The sequence below is a fragment of the Schistocerca nitens genome, chromosome 8, assembly GCF_023898315.1.
Source record: "Schistocerca nitens isolate TAMUIC-IGC-003100 chromosome 8, iqSchNite1.1, whole genome shotgun sequence".
NCBI lineage: Eukaryota > Metazoa > Arthropoda > Insecta > Orthoptera > Acrididae > Schistocerca > Schistocerca nitens.
The window spans coordinates 278,198,386-278,218,695 of NC_064621.1; the positions used below are offsets into that span (position 1 = coordinate 278,198,386).

The window sequence follows — 20,310 nt, forward strand, 5'->3', positions numbered from 1 at the left end:
TAGAGAATTAAACGTATGAAACGGTGCCAGTACGGATTCCCGACAGAAAGAGTGTGTTTGCTAGCTTGGTTGAACTTTCTGTCAACACTCGATCAGTTGCACAGGAAATTGGTGCCACGCAAGCTACACCTCTACTATTCTCTTTCACTTTATCTTGAGGCCTTTTAACCTTCCGTCGAAATGGTGATATTGGATTAAATGCACTTACGCATTTCTTGAATGAAGCCTGTTTCATGGAAGGACGTTAGTGCTCAGTAGTTGCGGTCCTCAAAATTCTATTGTGAAGAGCCATAAATGCAAATTTTCTATAGAATTTGTGGACAGGTATTACCAATGATCGCGTGATTGTGGAGTGCGTTTCTGAAGAACATCTTTCTCACGTTATTGGAATATATTCCAGTTGATCTCCGTGCACATATACGATTCCAGGTTGATGGTTCAAATGCTTCTGAGCACTATGGGACTTAACATCTCAGGTCATCAGTCGCCTGGCCTAGAACTTAGAACTATTTAAACCTAACCAACCTAAGGACATCACACACATCCATGCCCGAGGCAGGATTCGAACCAGCGACCGTAGCAGTCGCGTGGTTCCGTCTGAAGCGCCTAGAACCGCTCGGCCACCACGGCCGGTTCCAGGTTGATAAAAGGCCCACTCCTCTCTGCAGGTATTACTTGCAAAAACGTGCATCAGATGTTCTCTGAACGATGATTAGAAAGAGGATGTACGGTTTCGTGAACGGTCCCTTAAAATGATCTGTCAGTAATTTTCGCTACTTATGAAGTTCCTCGAACAACCCCAGGTACTTTTAAATGGTACGATGGAACTCTGCGCCGTGATTGCTGTACATTCACAGCGATACCATTTTGAGCAAATGTTGTAAATGATTAATGAAACTCTTATGAACACTTGTCGACTTAAATTTCAACATAATCGGGATTTCAACGATGAGTTTGAAAGTTTTGTATTTTTCGCTGAAGCCTTCCAAACAGTTATTTCTGTGACCAGATTCCTTATGTAGAACAGATACATTCACCCTCTTCCATCATCGCTGAAGCTTAGTATCATCTTTATGAAAACACCCTGGATTAAAGCATGTGGTGAGAGCTAATATAAGTTCACTTCCTGCTCAATAATCCACGCGTTACGAAGCGAATAATCATAATCGCTCTTCCAAAGGGAGCAACATACATTGACTACAATAAGTTGCAGCAGAGAAATTCAGGAAAATTCTCACAAGAGAACTGCGAATGTAGAAAAAGGCTCTACTAATTTCTTCAGGTCAGGTTACAGTAGCAGTAAATAAAATCTTGTTGACGATGCAGCTAACACAAAAATTTTTATTTGGTACTGAGTTGTAAAATATTCAGGAGTTTCCGAGTGGTTGATAATTACTACGTTGATATGTGGATAAACGATTTAAAATATTAAAAGATGTAACAGTCCTTGATATACTCCTTGAGAACGAAAGCATGAAACAGCATCAGAACACAAAGTGGAATATTTGTATTTTTAACGTATATCGAAATTTTTCTTGTTAGAAACTTTAAATTCACAGGACAACGCGTCTCAATACATAAGCTAATACAGCTGGAAATTATTCTTGTTGGAAATGAAACAAAATATTCTGTCTGATAAACGTGTGAGTAGGCATCCTTATTCCGTATGCTCTTGAATGTAGGCGCTTGCGTCTCTCGTCAGCGAAGTAATTTACAAATATCTATTCATGAGGCTAATGACTTTGTCGTAGACTAGTTCCTTAGCGTGGATGGCCCATACGTAGTCGAGGTGGTTGAATGAATCCAGCGATACGAGGAAGCGGCCTATGCAATTTGGTAGCTTGTCGTACAGTCTGTCCACATCCTGCAACAACAAACAGAAATTGAATGCACATCCAACAAAATTCAATAACTGGAAAGTAAAACTTTTAAGTAATGGTCGTTAATGACACACATCCATACTGCACAGTTGGTAAAGAGAAGAGTGTCAGTTAGTCTCCACATCGACGTGAACAACCCGCAACCAACGCCGTAGTTGTTCAGGCTCTCTAAAGCGTGCATTTCGATTGTACTGACAAAAGGATTCAAGGATGTTTTACAACACCTGTCTGCATTTTATGAGAGGCAGTCAAATGAAAACCGAACACCCACCAAAACGGAACAACGGAGTGGCTCCATTCAAAAGTAATCACCACACACATTAAGGCATTTATACCACTGCGAGAAGATACGACCAATTACTGTTTCTCAGAGAGCGGTCGGCCGCCGACGGATTCACAACTATACCCACTCTTGCACTTCCTCGTCCGACTGAAAGCGACGTCCATGCGTGTCTTTCTTCGACTCACCAAAGACGTGAAAATCACGCGCTGGAAGATCCGGGCTGTACAGAGAATGCTGAAGTGTTTCCCAAGCAAATCGCTGAAGTGTAGCCATCGTCCAATTGTCAGTGTGATGTCGTGCATTATCATGCAACAGGACGATTCTGTTCGATAGCATTCGAGGACGTTTTGAATCTACGTCGGGTCGAAATTTCTGGAAAGTGTCATCATAGCGCTGCCCGTTGATTGTTGTTCCAGGCTCGAGGAATTTAACGAGAAGAGGGGTCTTGCAGTCCAAGAAAAAAAGGCATCATGATCTTACCGGAATTTGTGTGAACAGCTTCGTATTTATTTGGTGGGAGAGGTGTGGAATGTTTCCACTGCTGGCTGTGCCGTTTGCTCTCGAGGTTTCGGAATGCTGTCACGGAATCATCCTGTTGCACGTTAACAGCCGCCCCCGCACTGTCAATCGGACGAAGACTACGCTTCAGCGATTTGGCTGAGATCACTACATTATCTTCTGTACAGCCAGAATCTTTCAACGTGTGACTGTCACATATTTGGCGTGCTGAAGAAAGACGTACCTGGACGTCGATCTCAGCTGGAACAGGAAGTCCAGCAGAGGATGACATTGTGGATTCGTCATCAGCCGACCGCGTTCCATGACACAGTAACTGATCGTCTCGTGTCCAATTGGGATAAATATCTCAAGGCGTGTACTTATTACTTTGAAATGCAGTCATGGAAGGGTCCCGTTGTGGTGAGTGTTCGGTTCTCAATTGGCTGTCCCTGGTAATAAGATTTTTTAGATGCCAACATACAAGATAATCACGGTGGTCTTGATTTCTTACTAATAAAATGCAAGTCTTCACGTAAAAATAAAAATACAGCTGGTTTAAAACACATCGCTTACGAAGTTTATAAAACTGTGGTAGGAAATACTTCCCTAAATATAAAAGAAATATTAATGACAGAAATGAAACTTTCGAAAATGTAAGAGTCTTAAGGTTGTTGCTATGGAAGGATTTTAAAAGAAACTACAAAACAAAGACATTGAAATTGAAGAACGAAATGTGAAACGGTTGAGCTTTAGTGCAAGAGAGTACCGGGTATAAAAGTAAAATTAAAACTTTTATCTGTGTTGTCAATTTTATCTTCTTCCAGGACTCCTATACAGGGCACAGACTGTCGTCTTCTGGTGGACCAGTGGCTTCTATGGGAATTTCTTTTTCTGGATGTAGTCAGTTGTAGGCGTTCCACTTCATTTCGCTAGCGATTAGTATTTGTGTCACTCGTTGTCGTATTATTTCACTGACGTCAACTAAAGTGTGAGGCAGACAGCAGGCGACTTTTTCCTCCCTCAGTCTTCTGACTGGTCTCATGTGGCGCTCCGCCACTTCGTATCTTGTGCCAGCCTCTTCATTTCAGAGTAGCGCTTGCACTCAACAGCCTCATTTAGTTTTTGGGTACATTCCAATCTATGCCTTCCTCTACAGTCAGTATAACCCTCTACAGCTCATTCTAGAACCCTCTACAGCTCCTTCTAGAACGAAGAAAGTTATTCCATCACGTCTCAACAGATGCCCTGTTTTCTTGTCCCTTGTTTTCAGTGATCTCCAATACGTTTCTTTCCTCGACGATTCTGCGGGTAAACTTTTCCATTAGTTACCTTATTAATCCCCAAAATTTCAACATTCTTCTAAAGCGCCATTGCTGAAACGCTTTTCTCGTCTCCCCACAGTCCATGATTCACACGTAGGTCTACAGTCTCGTAAATTCTTTCCTGAGTTTAATGTTCTACATTTTATACTAGGAGACTTCCTTTCATCAGGAATTGTCTTTATCTGTGCTAGTCTGCTTTTCATGTTCTCCTTTCTTCATCTGTCACGTCTTACTTTGCTTCCAATGCTGCACATTTCCTTAGGTCCATTTACCTCATGGTCATCAGCTTTTGTAGTAAGTTTGTAGCTAATCTCAAATCTGCTACTCTCCGTTTCTTTCGTGTTTCTTCAGTTTACCCTCAATTTATATTCTGTACTCATTAGCCTGTTCATTCTTCTTCACTTTTACTCAGGATACCAATGTCATCTTATCATTGATATCCTTTCCCTCTCCTGGATCTTTCTTTAGTTTCCGCTATTGTTTCTTCGATGTATAGATTGAACAGTAGCGGCGAAAGACTGCACTCCTGTCTCACAACATTTTCAAACAGAACACTTCATTGTTTGTCTTCCATTCTTATCATTCCCTATTGGTTTTTTACGCATTGTACATTATCCGCCTTTCCCTATAGCTTACGCCTATTTTGCTGAGAATTTGAAACATCTTGTACAATTTTACACTTTCGAACACTGTTGACAAGTCGACAAATCATATGAAGGTGTCTTGGGTTTTGATCAGTCTTGCTTCCATTATCAAGCGCAACGTCAGGACTGTCCTTCCAGTGCCTTTTTTTCTTTTTCTAAAGACAAGCTGATCATCATGTAACATTTCCTCAGTTTTCTTTTCTATTCTTTTGTATAATATTCTTCTCAGCAACTTGGATACTTGAGTTGTTTTTTGTTGCAGAAGTCAGTCTCTCTCCTGTCTCAATCCTACTACCAGGGTACATTTAAAATTATAATAATTTTTCACAATTTATAGTCATGTCTTTCAAATACTATAACTGATCAGTATGACCCGAAAGAGCGTAAGTCTGTAGCTTTTTTAAGGAAGATAGCAGGTTTAACTGATTAGAGTGAGACCTGGAGCCCTATACCGTAACCAACGCGCCACCTCGCTCGGTGACAATCATTATTTACCGTCCGCTAATGGAACTTTTCTCTGGAAACCATTTGACAGCATCCACCAGAATTGCGATAACACAAAAAAGCCGCAGAGGAGCAGGTGTGTGAACAGAATGCAGCAGAGATGTACGAGGCGCAGCCGTTGGTTACCTTCACAGCCGCTAGCCAGTCGTTGTTGCTGTAGAAGAGCGCCACTTTGGCAGTGATCTTGCTCAGGTCGTAGTCTGGCGGCCAGAAGCTGCCGTACTTCTCCAGGTTGCCGAACATTCCATGGTCGTACTGGCGGAAGTGACCTGGAACAGTAAACACGCGTACCGTAAAGCGGCAAGCACTGTCAGACTGAGGAAGCGCGACGAGAGAACATATACTCGATAATGTGGCTGTAACTAAATTTCTTGCAAGAGCAGCTTCAACATTTTGACGAAAACTTTCGTTCCACACAAATCATACGATTTTTCATACATGTGACACTTGACAATGGCGTAAGGCTGAAATCCTGATCGTGTAGTAAAGCATATCATGCAGTCAAATGGCAGTTATGTCTTCCCGTCTGTTCTACACAAGTCCCAGTAATTTTGCTCCACGATGAATGTCCAACCCTCGACCCGCGTGTCGCATGTGTCCAAAAACGAATGAGTATCAGTGCGGCCCAAGAGATGAGCGTCTATCAAACGATCGCTAAAGTAAGAAAGTCCTCAGGTTCCGTATATGTAAAGTTATGGTAAAATTAGTATTCTGAATCTGAAACTCCTGCTACCCTTCCGCGATGCCGCCTGCCGTCCCCCCCCCCCCCCCGCCACTCTCTCTCTCTCTCTCTCTCTCTCTCTCTCTCTCTCTCTCACTGTCTCGCCCATATACCGTGGCGCAGGTAATATAAAATGTTAGACACTCCTGGTGTAGACGAAATAGAAATCAATAATTTTGCATGATAAGCAACAATACTCTAATAGAGATCTGTTCCACCTGTAACGCCGGAAATGCATATCCTTCTATTTCCATCTATTGAACTACAGATTTTTCCTTATTTTGTCACCTGAAGATATGACATTTCTGTGTCTTGATGTATTGTAATTGTTTTACTATTTGTATGTATATATTTATGCATTTATGTCGATGTATAATTGGTTTGTTTTGTAAATACTATTTGTATTTTTACGCTGGGTCTTGCCTAGGGAAAACTATGCTATCGAACGAATACATCGATAGGTCCTGTGGAGAACCAAAGTGTTTAGGATCTTTGGTAGTGTTAACTCTGCCGCATGGAGCGCGGGCAGAGCGGAGTCTGGCTGGAGTAGGGCGGTGGAGCAGGTGTGTTGTGTGACGCTCCCGCGAGTTGCTGCGCTTTCGGGGTTTGGCAGCATGTAATTGCGCTCGACTTGCTATGATAGTTTCTGACACGGTGTCGCGGACGGGAAGCATTAGCTTGCGCACATCAAGAGCCCGTTTCGCCTGGTGACCGTGTCGAGAAGAAGGCGCGCCAACATCCAGGTTCTGCAACAGCGACGACCGACAATGAGTGTCTGTTGCTACCTCCCCGATCGACGACTGCAAACCTTCAATCAACCAACAAGAAAGACTGGAAGCACGTAAAGTTTTAGAACTGTATGGCAGACCTCAGATTTTAAAATTGTTCCATTCACAAAATTACAGCAACTTAGCATGAACATTTGTTGCTCATTGTCCCAATTGCATTACCAAGCAGGGTCCCTTCCTTTTCCGGAATGAACCCGAGTGTCGTTCAAATTCGAACGCCAGCATTAAAGTAATATCATTCCATTTCACTGCTTTAATTGTAAAGTTCAGTTAAAGTATTCATAGCTGGCTACAATATTTAGATTACACAACCACAAATTAAGAGTGCGAGTTTTGTTACCATATTTTAGCTTAACTGTGACTGCAGTGCAGCTTGGTACGTACTAAATTTTACTATTGTTAATTGTTCAGAATCATTTAATTCAGGTTCAAAGTTAAGTCTCTTATTTCTAAATTGCGTTGATTCAAGTAGCTTTTGAAATGATTGTTGAGGTAGCCCAAGACTAACCTTATTTTATTGAATTTCGTAGTGCTTCAGCAACAAAGTTCACTATTAATTTCAGTCACTAAATTAACTTTCAATTGTCCCATTTTATTAATTCTTTTGCTAAATTAAGTCAGAGTGTAGCGAAATTTATTACTTCTCACAAATATTCAGTTGTCTCACAACACGTGTCAACCTGCAGTTGCCACGCTTTTAGTGCTAATTATATGTGCATTAATCTTTCATTTTCAGTTATTATAGTAGTTGTCCATAGGACTGGCGACCGTAATCTTCCCCAAATCTCAAATATCTAACTAACGCCAATTAATTGTTAATGTAACGACCGCACATTTACTTTCTTTATTAATTTTACGCTTTTCTCAAAATTAATTTCCACCAGATTCATTTGATTTTTCCTTTCATTTAGACGTAACCCTTTGCCCCCTCTTTACCGACAAATTAACTTCGATGACGATTGCTTTTCCCAAATTTCCATTTCGTGCACGTGGTTTAAGTTTTCACTGTCATTAAGGTCGATAAGTGAGGAGGAGGTTACACGTGGCGACCTGGTGACAGGACAATCTTCGGATTTGAGGTTGTTATGGACACGAATTTTGCATTGTGAAAATCTCGTAACAAAGTAATGGTTACGAGCAGGTCGTTACGTCAGCGAGAATAAGTAGTGGGAGGAATCCTAATTAGATTTGAGATTTGACATTTATATTGAAAATTTGTAAAATGAGTGAAGGCAACAGTTACCAGAATTTGGTAGACTTGGGTACGGAACAATCGGTCGAACAGTGGGAAACGCGCACCGTGAAACCCATTGTTCAGGGGCAGGCGGCTAGAATGAAAGACGCGACCGCCGAAACGCAACAAAGAGCAGAAATGGAATTCCAAACTATAGAAAATGTTTCGGAATCTGAAGCGAAAATCAAATCTGAACACCTTGATGACGAATACGTGGGGACAATTAAAGAGGAAGCCGCGACGAAAGTAAAACCGGTAGTTTCCGGGAATTCAACTGATTTATTGGATGTTTTGATTAACGAAATCAAGAGTCAATCGGCAGAAATTAAAGCTCTGTCTGCCAAGCAAGAAGCTCAGTCTGAAAAAATTGACAAGAAGCTAGACAATCAGAACAAAGCTATTAATGTTGTTAACAACAATGTTGGAGTTGTTAACACAAAAGTTGATAAAATCAAAGAAGATATTGTTGTAATTAATACCGAAATCGGTAATCTTAAACAGGAAGTGATTGGCGTTCAGGCGGAAATTGCGAGTATAAATACTCGTTTTGATTCCGAAATTAGCAGAATCGAGAAAAGTGTAGGAGAAGCAGTTACTTCGATCATCGAGAATAAGGTGACGGAACAAATTCAATTAGTGAAAAAAGAGGATCAACATAAGGTGGAAACTTTAAAGGCTTTAGTGTCCGAAGTTGATACTAAAGTGAGGAAGCAGGCTAATACCTGCAAAGAGAAAAAGAGGGAAGTGGAAACGCTTGCGACACCCACTGGCCAAGTAATTACGGGAGTGTCGGAATTAGAAAAGAAACTTGACGAAAAACTGAGCTGTGTGCCAATCTGTGCACGTAGTTCGGAATTGTTGACGAAAGAGGAGCTGTCTGACCTCTTGAAAAAAGGTGGTATACACGCGACGGATTTCATTAAAAATTGTGAAAGAGTTTTACCCAGATCATGGACTAATGAGAGAAAAATTAATGCGGTTATTGACGTGTTGGCTGGTTAAGCCAAGCGTTGGGGCTTAAACCTCAACATTACGAACCTGACTTTCGACGAGTTTAAAAATTTGTTTCTGGCTGAATACTGGTCAGAGCAAAAACAACAAAGTGTCCGGCGCGAATTTGTCGTATCGGGGCCTTTCGATGCGAATTCGCGTGGCTCGATGAAGGAGTTTTGTGAGAGCTGGATCCGCAAGTTGGAATATTTGTGAGATCGCCGCACGGAATCCGAAATAGTCTGGGAACTCTACAAGAAGCTTCCAGATGATACAAAACGCTACGTAGGAAGCAATTACAAGACAATCAATGATTTCCTGGAAAGAGTTGAGGACGAGGACGATTGGCGCAATAATCGCGACAGTGGTAGAGGCCGTGGTAACAACAACGGGTACCACAACAACCACAACAACAATAACCATGGGAATAATGCATACCGCATCCATGGCAGCAAAAACAATAATGGTTCGGACCGTAATGACAATCGGTACAATGCGAATAATAACAGGAATGACGGAAACCATTATCATACTAACGTGATACGGGCTTCGCAGAATAGTAATAACGCCAGAGGGTGTGATAAGCCGCCTCAGCAGCATCCGGGGAGCGTATCTGCTGGGACGAGACAGGGAAACCATTAGCCGCGCTGGTGAGGGGCCGACCGGGCGTGGAAAAATTTTGGCGTCCCAATAACAGGAGAAAACCTAGGTGTCGTCGTTATGAAAATTCCGTATAGAATAATCGACGGCGGGAGAGTGTGCCAGTGTTAAGAGAAAGGAGTGCGCACACAAGTAGTAGATCAGCTGTAGACACGGCAGTAGAAAATACATTCACTGTCAGTAAGAACAATTTAAGTAGTGTTCCGGAAGTCGATTATAAAGTGGCAGCTGTAACACCCACAGCGGAACTGGAGATTGAGTTTAAGAATGATTCGCAATTGTTGAGAGAAGATCAGATGTCGGATAACACGTCCGTCATCGAGCGAGGGGATGCAGAGAGGGATGAGGTCTGGTTAAGGCTGTTCGGTCGCTTATACGACGAACTAAGAGATTATAGGGGCCTGTACGGGAGAAGTGTTTATGGGGAACGCGGGAAGGATTTGCCGCGTCTCGTCCCTCAGGAAGATAGTGTTTGTGAAGTGATAGAAAGTTCTGGCCCTAACCGGCAGACTTTAGCAGAAATAGTTGATGTTAATGGGGAGCACGAGCAAGATTCATCGTGTTTCGTCCTGCAGGAGTTGGATGTTGAAGTAGTGACGGAAAGTTCTGGCCCTGACCGGCAGACTTTGCCGAAAGTTATAGTGGTAGAAGTGGCCGACACATCCGACGCAAAACTCCAGTTTAAACATTGCGAAAGTATTAAGGAGAAAGATGATGAGAATTTTAGTGATAGCCGGACACGACTGGTAGAAAAGCACGTAGATTGCTGCGTGTATGAGGTTAGAGCTGACGTTATGCGATCGGACGGTAGCAGTGTGGGTTGCGCAGATCCAGAGGAAGTAATTGCTGATACTACTGGGCACATTCCTCCAGGTAGATTGGCAGATGAGATCAATCTGACTAAAGAGGAATCAACAAAAGTGACAATTAGTGAATTGATAGCAAAGCAACACTCACTAGTTGTCTAGTTACAGGAAAAGGTTTCGGTATTGGAGGCGAAGCTACAGACTAAGCCTCAGGACAAACGTGTTGAAATTAAAACTGTATGTGAATAGAGGCTGAAACAGCCGCCAGATAAGCCGGATTTAGGATCAAAGCCAGATGGTTTTTTTTTTTTAAATGACCTGGATATAGACGAGGATTTATTGTGGGAAAATAAAGAAACAGTCGGGGATAAGTGTAGACAGATAATAGTGTCTGTTAATATGCACGGCCTACAACTAAATGTGTTGATTGACACCGGTGCAGAACTGAGTGCTGTATCTGGGAAAATATTTGAGTTACTGAAAGACAGACCTGGTATCGTAGTTATGCCAGTAACAGGAGTGAAAATTATCGTTGCTACTCGGAAGGCTAGTAAACCGGTCACAAAACAGATTTTTGTCAACCTTGATATATGTGGGGCACGCTTTGAACAAGAGTTTGTCGTCGTGCCAGACATAACTACGGAAGTAATTATCGGGTTCGATTGGCTATAAAAGTACCGTGCAGTGATTAATTGTGAAAGCAAAACTTTGACATGTACGTCACAAGATAAAACAATAGTAGTTAGTTTTGACGAGGCAGGAGATGGTGTGCATAGGCAATACCAGCCTATACACATTCTTAACTGGCCGAATGCCATTGACGTAGGTATGAATTTGAGCTACTGTAACGTGAGGAATCTTGGCATTGGCAATAGTGTAGAAAGTGAATTGGAAAGTATTGTAGACGGTGTGTCAAACGTAACACACGAACAAAGACGAGGCCTGTATGAAGTAATAATGAGAAATAAGAGTGTGTTTTCAGACAAATCGGGACTTGTGGAAGGACATAAATGCAAGTTGCATGTAATTCCGCACGAACCATTCTTCGTGAGGCCGTATGCTATACCACTGTCCAAAAAGGAAGCAGTGCAACGGAAGATAGATAAGATGATCGAATGGGGAGTGATTGAAAGAAGTATGAGTCCATACAATAACGGTTTGGTCATTGTAGCAAAACGGGATGGTAGTGTGCGTATTGTGATTGACGCACGCACGTTGAATAGGGTCGTTCAACGCAAGACAGACAGACCACAGAGTATGGAGGAGATTTTGCAACGTTTTCATGACGTTAAGTTCATGACTAGCCTCGATCTGACGGCTAGTTACTGGCAAATAGAACTTGAAGAAGAATCTAGACCATACAACGCCTTCTTGTTTGCGGGCAGGTGTAATCAGTATAGAGTACTGCCGTTTGGAAAAAAAAAGTTCAAATGTGTGTGAAATCTTATGGGACTCAACTGCTAAGGTCATCAGGCCCTAAGCTTACACACTACTTAACCTAAATAATCCTAAGGACAAACACACACACCCATGCCCGAGGGAGGACTCGAACCTCCGCCGGGACCAGCCGCACAGTCCAGGACTGCAGCGCCTCAGATCGCTCGGCTAATCCCGCACGGCTGCCGTTTGGACTTAATATATCTGTTCCGTATTCATCAGGGCCACAGATAAAGTGCTACGGCCGGCTTTGAGTTCAAGATAAACTGTATATGTTGACGACCTATTGTTGGCCAATGCCACTTGGCATGACCATTGTGACCTGTTAGATGAAGTTTTTAGAGCATTGCGCCGTGGCGGAATGACTCTAAAGCTAAGGAAATGCGAATTTGTGAAGCAGGAACTGAAATTCGAAAGACCCAGTGAAACTAGAGGCAATAAGGAATTGTCCTCCACCCAAGTCTAGGAAACAGTTAAAAAGTTTTGTAGGGCTCACAGGATTTTACAGTAAATTTGTAAAAGGGCAAGTGTCTAATGATGAAAATTTGAATAACCTCTTACGCAAAAATGTTCCGTCTGTGTGGACTGACGGATGTCAGGCCGCTTTCGAGAGATTAAAAGACGAGTTGTTAAGATCTAACATACCATTTCATCCTGATTTATCGCTACCCTCCAATCTGGGAACGGATTCGTCGAATTACGAGGTGGGGGTACAACTGTTCCAAGAAGTTGGTAAAGGAGAGGATAAGGAACACCGGACGATAGCGTTCGCGAGTCGAACTTTATCAAAAAGTGAGCGAAACTACACGATTTCTGAGGAGTGTCTCGCTATCGTGTGGGGATTCAAGAAGTTCAAGGGTTACCTATGGGACCGTAAGGTGATTATTCATACAGACCATAAGGCGCTCACTTATCTGAAGAACTGTAAACTTCTTCACGAAAGACTGACTAGGTGGTCGCTGTATTTACAGCAATTTAACTATGACATCTGTTACGTAAAAAGCCCGCATCTCGTGGTCGTGCGGTAGCGTTCTCGCTTCCCACGCCCGGGTTCCCGGGTTCGATTCCCGGCGGGGTCAGGGATTTTCTCTGCCTCGTGATGGCTGGGTGTTGTGTGCTGTCCTTAGGTTGGTTAGGTTTAAGTAGTTCTAAGTTCTAGGGGACTTATGACCACAGCAGTTGAGTCCCATAGTGCTCAGAGCCATTTTTTTTGTTACGTAAAAGGGACCGAATATTGCGTAGCGGATGCGCTATCGCGGTTGCCCGAGTCAAATCAAGATGTATTGTAAGATGAGTCGGATGGAATGGTTAAATTATACTATTTCAAAGAAGTTGAGGGACGTAAATTAATAGTGAACGTCTGTAAGAATATACGTCGTCATCAGAACGAGGACGGTTCTTTAAATATGGTGAAAATCCGATATGAAGGAGTCCAGAAGGAGAGAAATTAAGGAAGTATTACAAGATATACGATCATATCTTGTACATACGTAAGGGTGAAGATAGTAATATTTGGCGGGTATGCTGGCCCACCAAATACGTCACGGAAATAATAGACTACTACCATTTGGCGTATGGTCACTGTGGACCAAAGAAATGTACGGAAAAGCTGAGTGAAATAGTGCATTTTAACATGTTAAAACGCGTTACTGACAGAGTGAAAACTTGCGATTTATGTCAGAAGGTGAAGGTTACCAACTGTACGAGTCGTGGTCCTATGCAAAGTATAGAGCCTAACGACACCTTTGAGTTACTGTGCGTGGACTTGTACGGACCTTTGCCCAAGTCATCAGGAAACTTTGCCTACACTTTAGTAGTGCTAGAAGCTTTTTCCAAGTTCATCAAACTATACCCGATTAGGAAAGCTACAGCCAAAGCGGTCTATAGCAAGCTTGTGAACGATTATTTTGTTCATATTGGTAAGCCCAAGGCGATTCTATCAGACAATGGGGCACAATTTACTTCTAAGTTGTGGAATGGAGGCATTGCAAGTAATGGGGCCGAAGTGATCCATATTTCAGCTTACTGTCCTACTGGAAATCCCGCTGAGAGGTATATGCGCGAGCTAGGCCGACTTTGCCGTGGGGCAAATATGTAGCAGAATTTGAAAGAATTATGAACACCTTGAGACATGAGTCTACGGGATTTTCTCCAGAGGAAATCCTGTTAGATTACAGAAGTAAAAGTTTAGTGGAAGAGATAATCAAATTCCCTCCACGGATTGACATTAGTATTGGTGTGAAAAAAGATCGTTTGCGAGAAATAATGAAGCTAAAAGCCGATGCTCGCATACGTCATCATGACGCTAAAGCGCGTTTTACTAAGTTTGCACTCGGAGACTTAGTACTTGCAAAAGCTCATGAGAAATCGAGCGAGATAGACAGTGAAATCTCTAAATTTATGTTTGTTTATAATGGACCATAAAAAGTAATTGGTATACCTCACACAAATGCTTATTGCTTAGAGTATCCAAGCTCTGGAAAACTATTAGGTATACGGAACATTGTAGACTTGAAATTGTACGAACCTACGATTGATTAATACCACAGAATGGGTAATTTGTACAGTATGTAAATATAGAGTGTAATATTTAACGATTTGCTAGATTGCCATGCTTTTGCCTGACCAAGAGGACATTAAAGAAGTTGTAATTAATATGTAATTAATTTTGACTAAATTATTTAAGAGTAACTGATTATTAATCAATTGAAAAATCGAAGCTGCTAGTTTAAGTTTTCAGCTAAGTCACAGTAGATTAAGGAATGTAAATATGATTTTGTAACTAGCTGTAAGATTTCATGAATATGTGATTTACTAGTCATTGCCGATGTACTTAGACGCTGTTTTAAGTTTCAGGCTAGTACATGCGTGTGATGATGGACAATGTTGAGTTATCCACTGTGATAGTGTTAATGGACTCCTTGAGATTACTCGGGAGTGAGTTTTTCCGAAAGAATTCAGTGAAACGGACGTTCTGGAAATGCCGTTGCACAGGCAAGTGAGATCAAGCGTGCCGCACAGGCGGGCGCAACAATATTGGCGAGGCAGAGCCGCTGTCGGCTCTTGTGCCGCTCTCGGCATTCTTTGTACTTGCGGGTACGGAAGGCGGAGTTGTTTTTCTTCCCGGACAGCTGATGTGAAAGAATTATGCTGTCAATATTTATGTTTTTGTCGATCTGCTGTATATTATTTTCTTGTTTAGCGTTAAGTGAAATCTCGTGGCGAGAATATTAATTATGAAAACGTTATATAAAATGTGTGTTCTATATAATTAATTATTAATTTGCGTATTTTGATTTACCTGTTTTATGCCCATGTACTCTGATTAATTTTGTAAATAGTATTTCATTTCTTGATACTGTTAGGACTTCTGCTGATTTAGAACAGATGAACCACTTTCTACGTTTTCTATGATTTTTAATATGTTGTCAACCTGTTTTCTTTTGTGTAAGATGACAGAGTGGAATAAGGTTACGAGTGTCTCCACTCAATTATTATGGTCTAAAAATTGGTTTATGGTTAATTAGCCTAATGCTAAATTTTCTTGATGTTTTGAGCATAGGCATATGCTGTTTTTTTCCTTTTTGGGACATTTTCTGAGTCTGTTTACGTTACAGGAACATCCTCAGACAATGTGGGGCACATGTAACGCCGGAAATGCATATCCTTCTATTTCCATCTATTGTACTATAGTTTTTTCCTTATTTTGTTACCCTGAGATATGACATTTCTGTGTCTTTGTATATTGTAATTGTTTTAGTATTTGTATATATATGTATATATTTATGCATTTATGTCGATGTATAATTGGTTTGTTTTGTAAATACTATTTGTATTTTTACACTGGGTCTTGCCTAGGGAAAACTGGCTCTGAGAACAATGGGACTTAACTTCTGAGGTCATCAGTCCCCTAGAATTTAGAACTACTTAAATCTAACTAACCTAAGGACATCACACACACCCATGCCCGAGGCATGATTCGAACCTGCGACCGTAGCGGTTGCGCGGTTCCAGACTGTAGCTCCTAGAACCGCTTGTCCATCCCGGCCGGCTAGGGAAAACTGTGCTATCGAACGAATACATCGATAGGTCCTGTGGAGAACCAAAGTGTTTAGGATCGTTGGTAGTGTTAACTCTGCCGCATGGAGCGCGGGCAGAGGGAATCTGGCTGGAGTAGGGCGGTGGAGCGGATGTGTTGTGTGACGCTCCCGCGAGTTGCCGCGCTTTCGGGGTTTGGCATGGCCATTGAACGAAATCAGCGAGCTGTGTAATATATACAGACTTGTGTGTAATTTTCTCTCACATAACGGAACAATAACTTCACTTGATACCTATACAAACGTTGTGGGTCAAAGTTCGAAGAGAATTACAGAAAGGACGTATTTTAATATATATTCGTATGTGTGTACTCTGTCCTTCGAACTCTATAGGTGTAGGACATGGATTATGTTGATAAAATTCTCTCGACATTCCAGCTGCGTCAAGTGGTTTAAAATCCGCGAGCTTTCGGCTGAGTATTCATCAGTCATTGTCAAGTGGTGGCTGTTTTTCGGTTGCCTATCGTTCTTATAAAGTAGCGCTGCCTTCTATAACGTCACTGGTTCCCCCTCCAACGCCCACTTCGACCAATCGATGGCCAAGTACCGCGAGGCGTGCTTACCTGTAGACTGCCGTCTTTGTTGAAGATGTAATCACAAAGTTGTGATAACACCTTTATAAAGACACCAACCTTCAACTAAGCATGGCTTGGGATTCGACCATCGGGAGTTTGACGCGTGTGCGGTTGGCGTGCAACGAAAGCATTACGTTGTATGGCGTTGGTGGCAACCAGTAACGTCACAGAAGACAGCGTGACTGTATAAGGACGGTAGCAGGAACCCAAAAACAATCAAAGCATAACGCTGCCGTGGAGTATTTGGCCGAAAGCTGTATGCGGCTGGGAGCTCGAAAGAATTTTATCAATACATAATTGCTGCCAAATGATGCATTCATATATGGATTAGTGCAAATTACCACTTCGCTGCTGTGGGTAAATGAAATTGCTTAGCAAACTTCAGTCTAAATAATTAGGTAATCATTTGACTCCTACATAGATTTTATGATTATACATACAAGAATTCGGCTAACATTGAAGTAACCTGTTCAATTGCGCAGCCTTGAAGTACCATCATATATTTTTTTTCTGTTTTGTTGTGGAAATACATTACTTTTCATAAAATGGGGAAAATGACGAAGACATCAGAAAACTGGCAGAACAATGTTGACATGAAAAGATACTGTAACTTATGACAGTAGTGTTTCACGAAACCACAGGTTACATGCTGTGCTGATAATCCTCCTATTGCACATCAAATCTACTTGTATATAATGGTTTTATTTAAACCTTCGAACTTTGGTTCTCTGTTTCAGGACATTACCCTAAGCTATTAGACTCTCACCTGTGATAATCTTATCCAAAATTTCTAATCACGGTTAATCAGTATTAAAGTGCCTAGGAAAGAATAAGCTCAGTCGCATAAGGCCTTATGTAAGTGCGTGTGTTACAGCTCTTTGGTATTACCGGTATGCTCCTCACTTCGGATCTTCTCGTAATAGTATCGATCTTTCGCACATTATTAGAACAACGAAAAGCGTCCAGAGGCCACGTACGTGACACGAAAACTGATCTTCGACCTAAGCGTCAACCACAAGCAATGCATATTTTATTCTTCGGTTTCGTCCCTGACATAATAAATTTGTGATAAAATTTAGTCGTTAAGCGTTATATCTGCTGTCACGTGTGTCTTACTGGGACGATGGTCATAGTAAGACCTTCAAACTCCTGCCGACAATCCGTTCGCAATGTTTGGAACCGCGTGGCTCATTTATTCTTCCTCATTTTGTAACCGGTTTTTAATAAAGCACTTAATTTTATAATGCGTTGTACTTGTTAACATCCGTGGTAAACTGTTTATTACACAGCAATTTTATTGGGAGGATAAAGTTTTGATTCGGTGCCATCAGATCGAAAGTTCCAGTGTTATTATTTTGCGGTGAGATTTATCGGCAATGCCCTTATCACATACACAAATGTATCACTTCTAACTGCCTACGTATTTTCCATTACTGTTGAGATTAGGATCCTTCTCAACTCTGTGATGCAGTTCTACTGAATTGTTCGCTCTTTCTGTAAATCACGATTAACTGCGAGCACTGATATACACTTAGTCGATTGGTTCGGAAGCGAAGTTTTTTATTCACTATAGCCTAAATTTTCGCTTGATGAAAGATAGTTCTGATCTAACATGACAAACACTTTCGGTACTACATAAAATTGCCAGATATTACCCGCCTCTTTGCATATCTACTGTTTTCCAAACTTACTTTGTCAGCTTTGTTCGTGCGATTCAGCTTTTCCATTTGGTTTCTCTTTTATAAATTATTCCCAGAGTTACTAAAATGTATAGGAAGTCACAACCACCTCCTATTCGCAGTGTCAGAAGAAGTTTGTGGCGAAGTTTTTTATTCACTATAGCCTAAATTTTCGCTTGATGAACTAGTAACTAACCCTGCAAAACCTGATGTGAGAGCACAGTTCAGCTTGCTTCCCGGCACTTTCTTTAAAAAGCGTTCTGAAGTAACTAAATTACAATCGATCACCAAGTCGATCTCAATACACGTAATGTGTTTCATAGAAAGTCGTTGTTTTAATTGATATTAATTACTCTAAATATCTGCAAATCAGATGTTAATAGTTTTTCATTTACTGTCACCTTACCAGTGGATCACTATGGTAGAATTTGTTTAGAAGCCATCCACCATATTGGAAGCTGGCTGTTGTATTCTACGGTATAGCTTCTTTTAGCGGTGTTCTGTTTTGACAGACAAGGAATGCTGGGTACGAAGTTCGGAGCTTTGTAGCTGTAATGTTTTAGATATATTAGTACAAATATTTTAATAATCTCTTGTAAAAACTGTTAATAGATTCTTAAATTTAAAGAAAAATCTTTAAATAATTTTAGAAAATTTGTCATATTAGTGTATGTCTCAGGATTGTTAGCTCTTCTGGATTTATTGTTACACAGATGTTCAATTGAAGATGTAGTGATGTGAAAACGAAGGTCTAGACACATATCCTTCAAAGTAGTCACGAGCTTTGTATGCAATCTGTTGCCAGTGACATGCTAGTCGTAGGATACACTTAGCAGTGCCAGTTGTGTTGATAGTTCGAGTGGAGCGGTCTGTTGCCTAACGAATCTCTTTAACAGTTCTGAAGCGAATGCCATGAAGTGCTTCCTTGACCTTAGGCATCAATTCTAAATCACAAGGGCTTAATTCCTGCGAGTGTGGTGTGTGGTACGGCACTTTCCAGCCCGAAAGATCGATATCAGTCACAACTTGCGCCATACGAGGCCGAGCCTTGATCTACAAAGTGAAGCGGCGACATTTTCTGCTGCAATGCCCATCATTTTGGAGGACAACTGTCGGGCACATTGGCGTAAGTGGTAACTGATTTGTTGCATCGATGGGGCTGGAACGTGCGGTATCGCTCATTACACTCCCAGGATTTAAGCCCTTTTGACTTCAACTTGATTCCTAAGGAGAAGGAAGCACTTCAAGGCACTCGTTTTACAGCCTTGATATTTGGAGAGTTGGGCCTATACTGATGGCGTACCACCTCCTTCCCCTCGAGAGTAACCTCCGTAAACTAGCAGTTGACTCACCGCTCTTGATCTCCTGTCCGTAGTGGATGAACTGCCTGCTACCGGCGCCTGCTGGAGCGTGGGCGAGAATCACGGGCAGCATCGTCTGTAAAAAAATACGGACACATATCAGATAAAATGCAGGCGAACGCCTTGAGTTGCAACACTGACCTTTGCCCTAAGGGAGTTGGACAACTATCAGAGACAAATTAAGTAAAATTAGTATTGCCTTGTATTGTCACGGAGAAGGAAAAGTTCTTCCACGTTCTTGTGGCGACGAACACGCTGAAGTCGTTTCTTGTTAGGCGGCGATGAACCCACCATGCACACTCCTTTGAGTACCCCAACTCGTGGACGAGTGTGTGAGGACTACCAGCGGAGACGTCCAGTTGTGCAGCGAGCTGTTTGAGTGTGTCCGCATGTTCCAATATTGCGGGAGTCACAGCTGTGTGCGGCCAGTGGGCAAGCAGGAGATCGGACAGGTTTGCGCGACCTCGTGGCTATAATGACAGACACCTCGCCCAACGACACAACGTGCTTTTGTTCACTGCCGGATCTCCGTAGACTTTGTGCAACAGCCTCTCAATATCTGCGATGCTCTGGTTTTCCATCAGTACAAACTCAATGACAGCTATCTGCTTGGAACACAACTCTGTCACAGATATCATTTAGAAGGCTACTTACAGCACTGCCATGTATTGGAAATTCATCAAACTATAGGAGCTGAAGCGTGAATATTCAACGAAGTCCCACGACAAATTCATATTTTTTAATCGAAATTGGCAGAGGAAAAAAATATGTTTCATTAATCATCTTGATGTTGAAGCTCTTTTGTCCGTGTTTGCTTTAAAAATACATATG

At 41.8% G+C, this 20,310-nt stretch overlaps 1 protein-coding gene across 2 annotated transcripts in view; it reads right to left on the reverse strand.

The window, feature by feature from the left end:
* Window positions 1–1,327: 1,327 nt before the first annotated feature.
* The window catches only part of LOC126199208 (lipase 3-like), a 122,652-nt gene continuing 103,669 nt past the window's right edge, over window positions 1,328–20,310 (reverse strand). For both annotated transcript variants that reach the window (XM_049935989.1, XM_049935987.1), the window contains 3 exons: window positions 19,471–19,555; window positions 5,258–5,400; window positions 1,328–1,864 (listed from right to left, as the gene is read on the reverse strand). In XM_049935989.1, coding sequence (XP_049791946.1) covers window positions 1,712–1,864; window positions 5,258–5,400; window positions 19,471–19,555 — 381 coding nt within the window. In that variant the 3' untranslated portion in view covers window positions 1,328–1,711. The remainder of the gene's footprint in view (window positions 1,865–5,257; window positions 5,401–19,470; window positions 19,556–20,310) is intronic.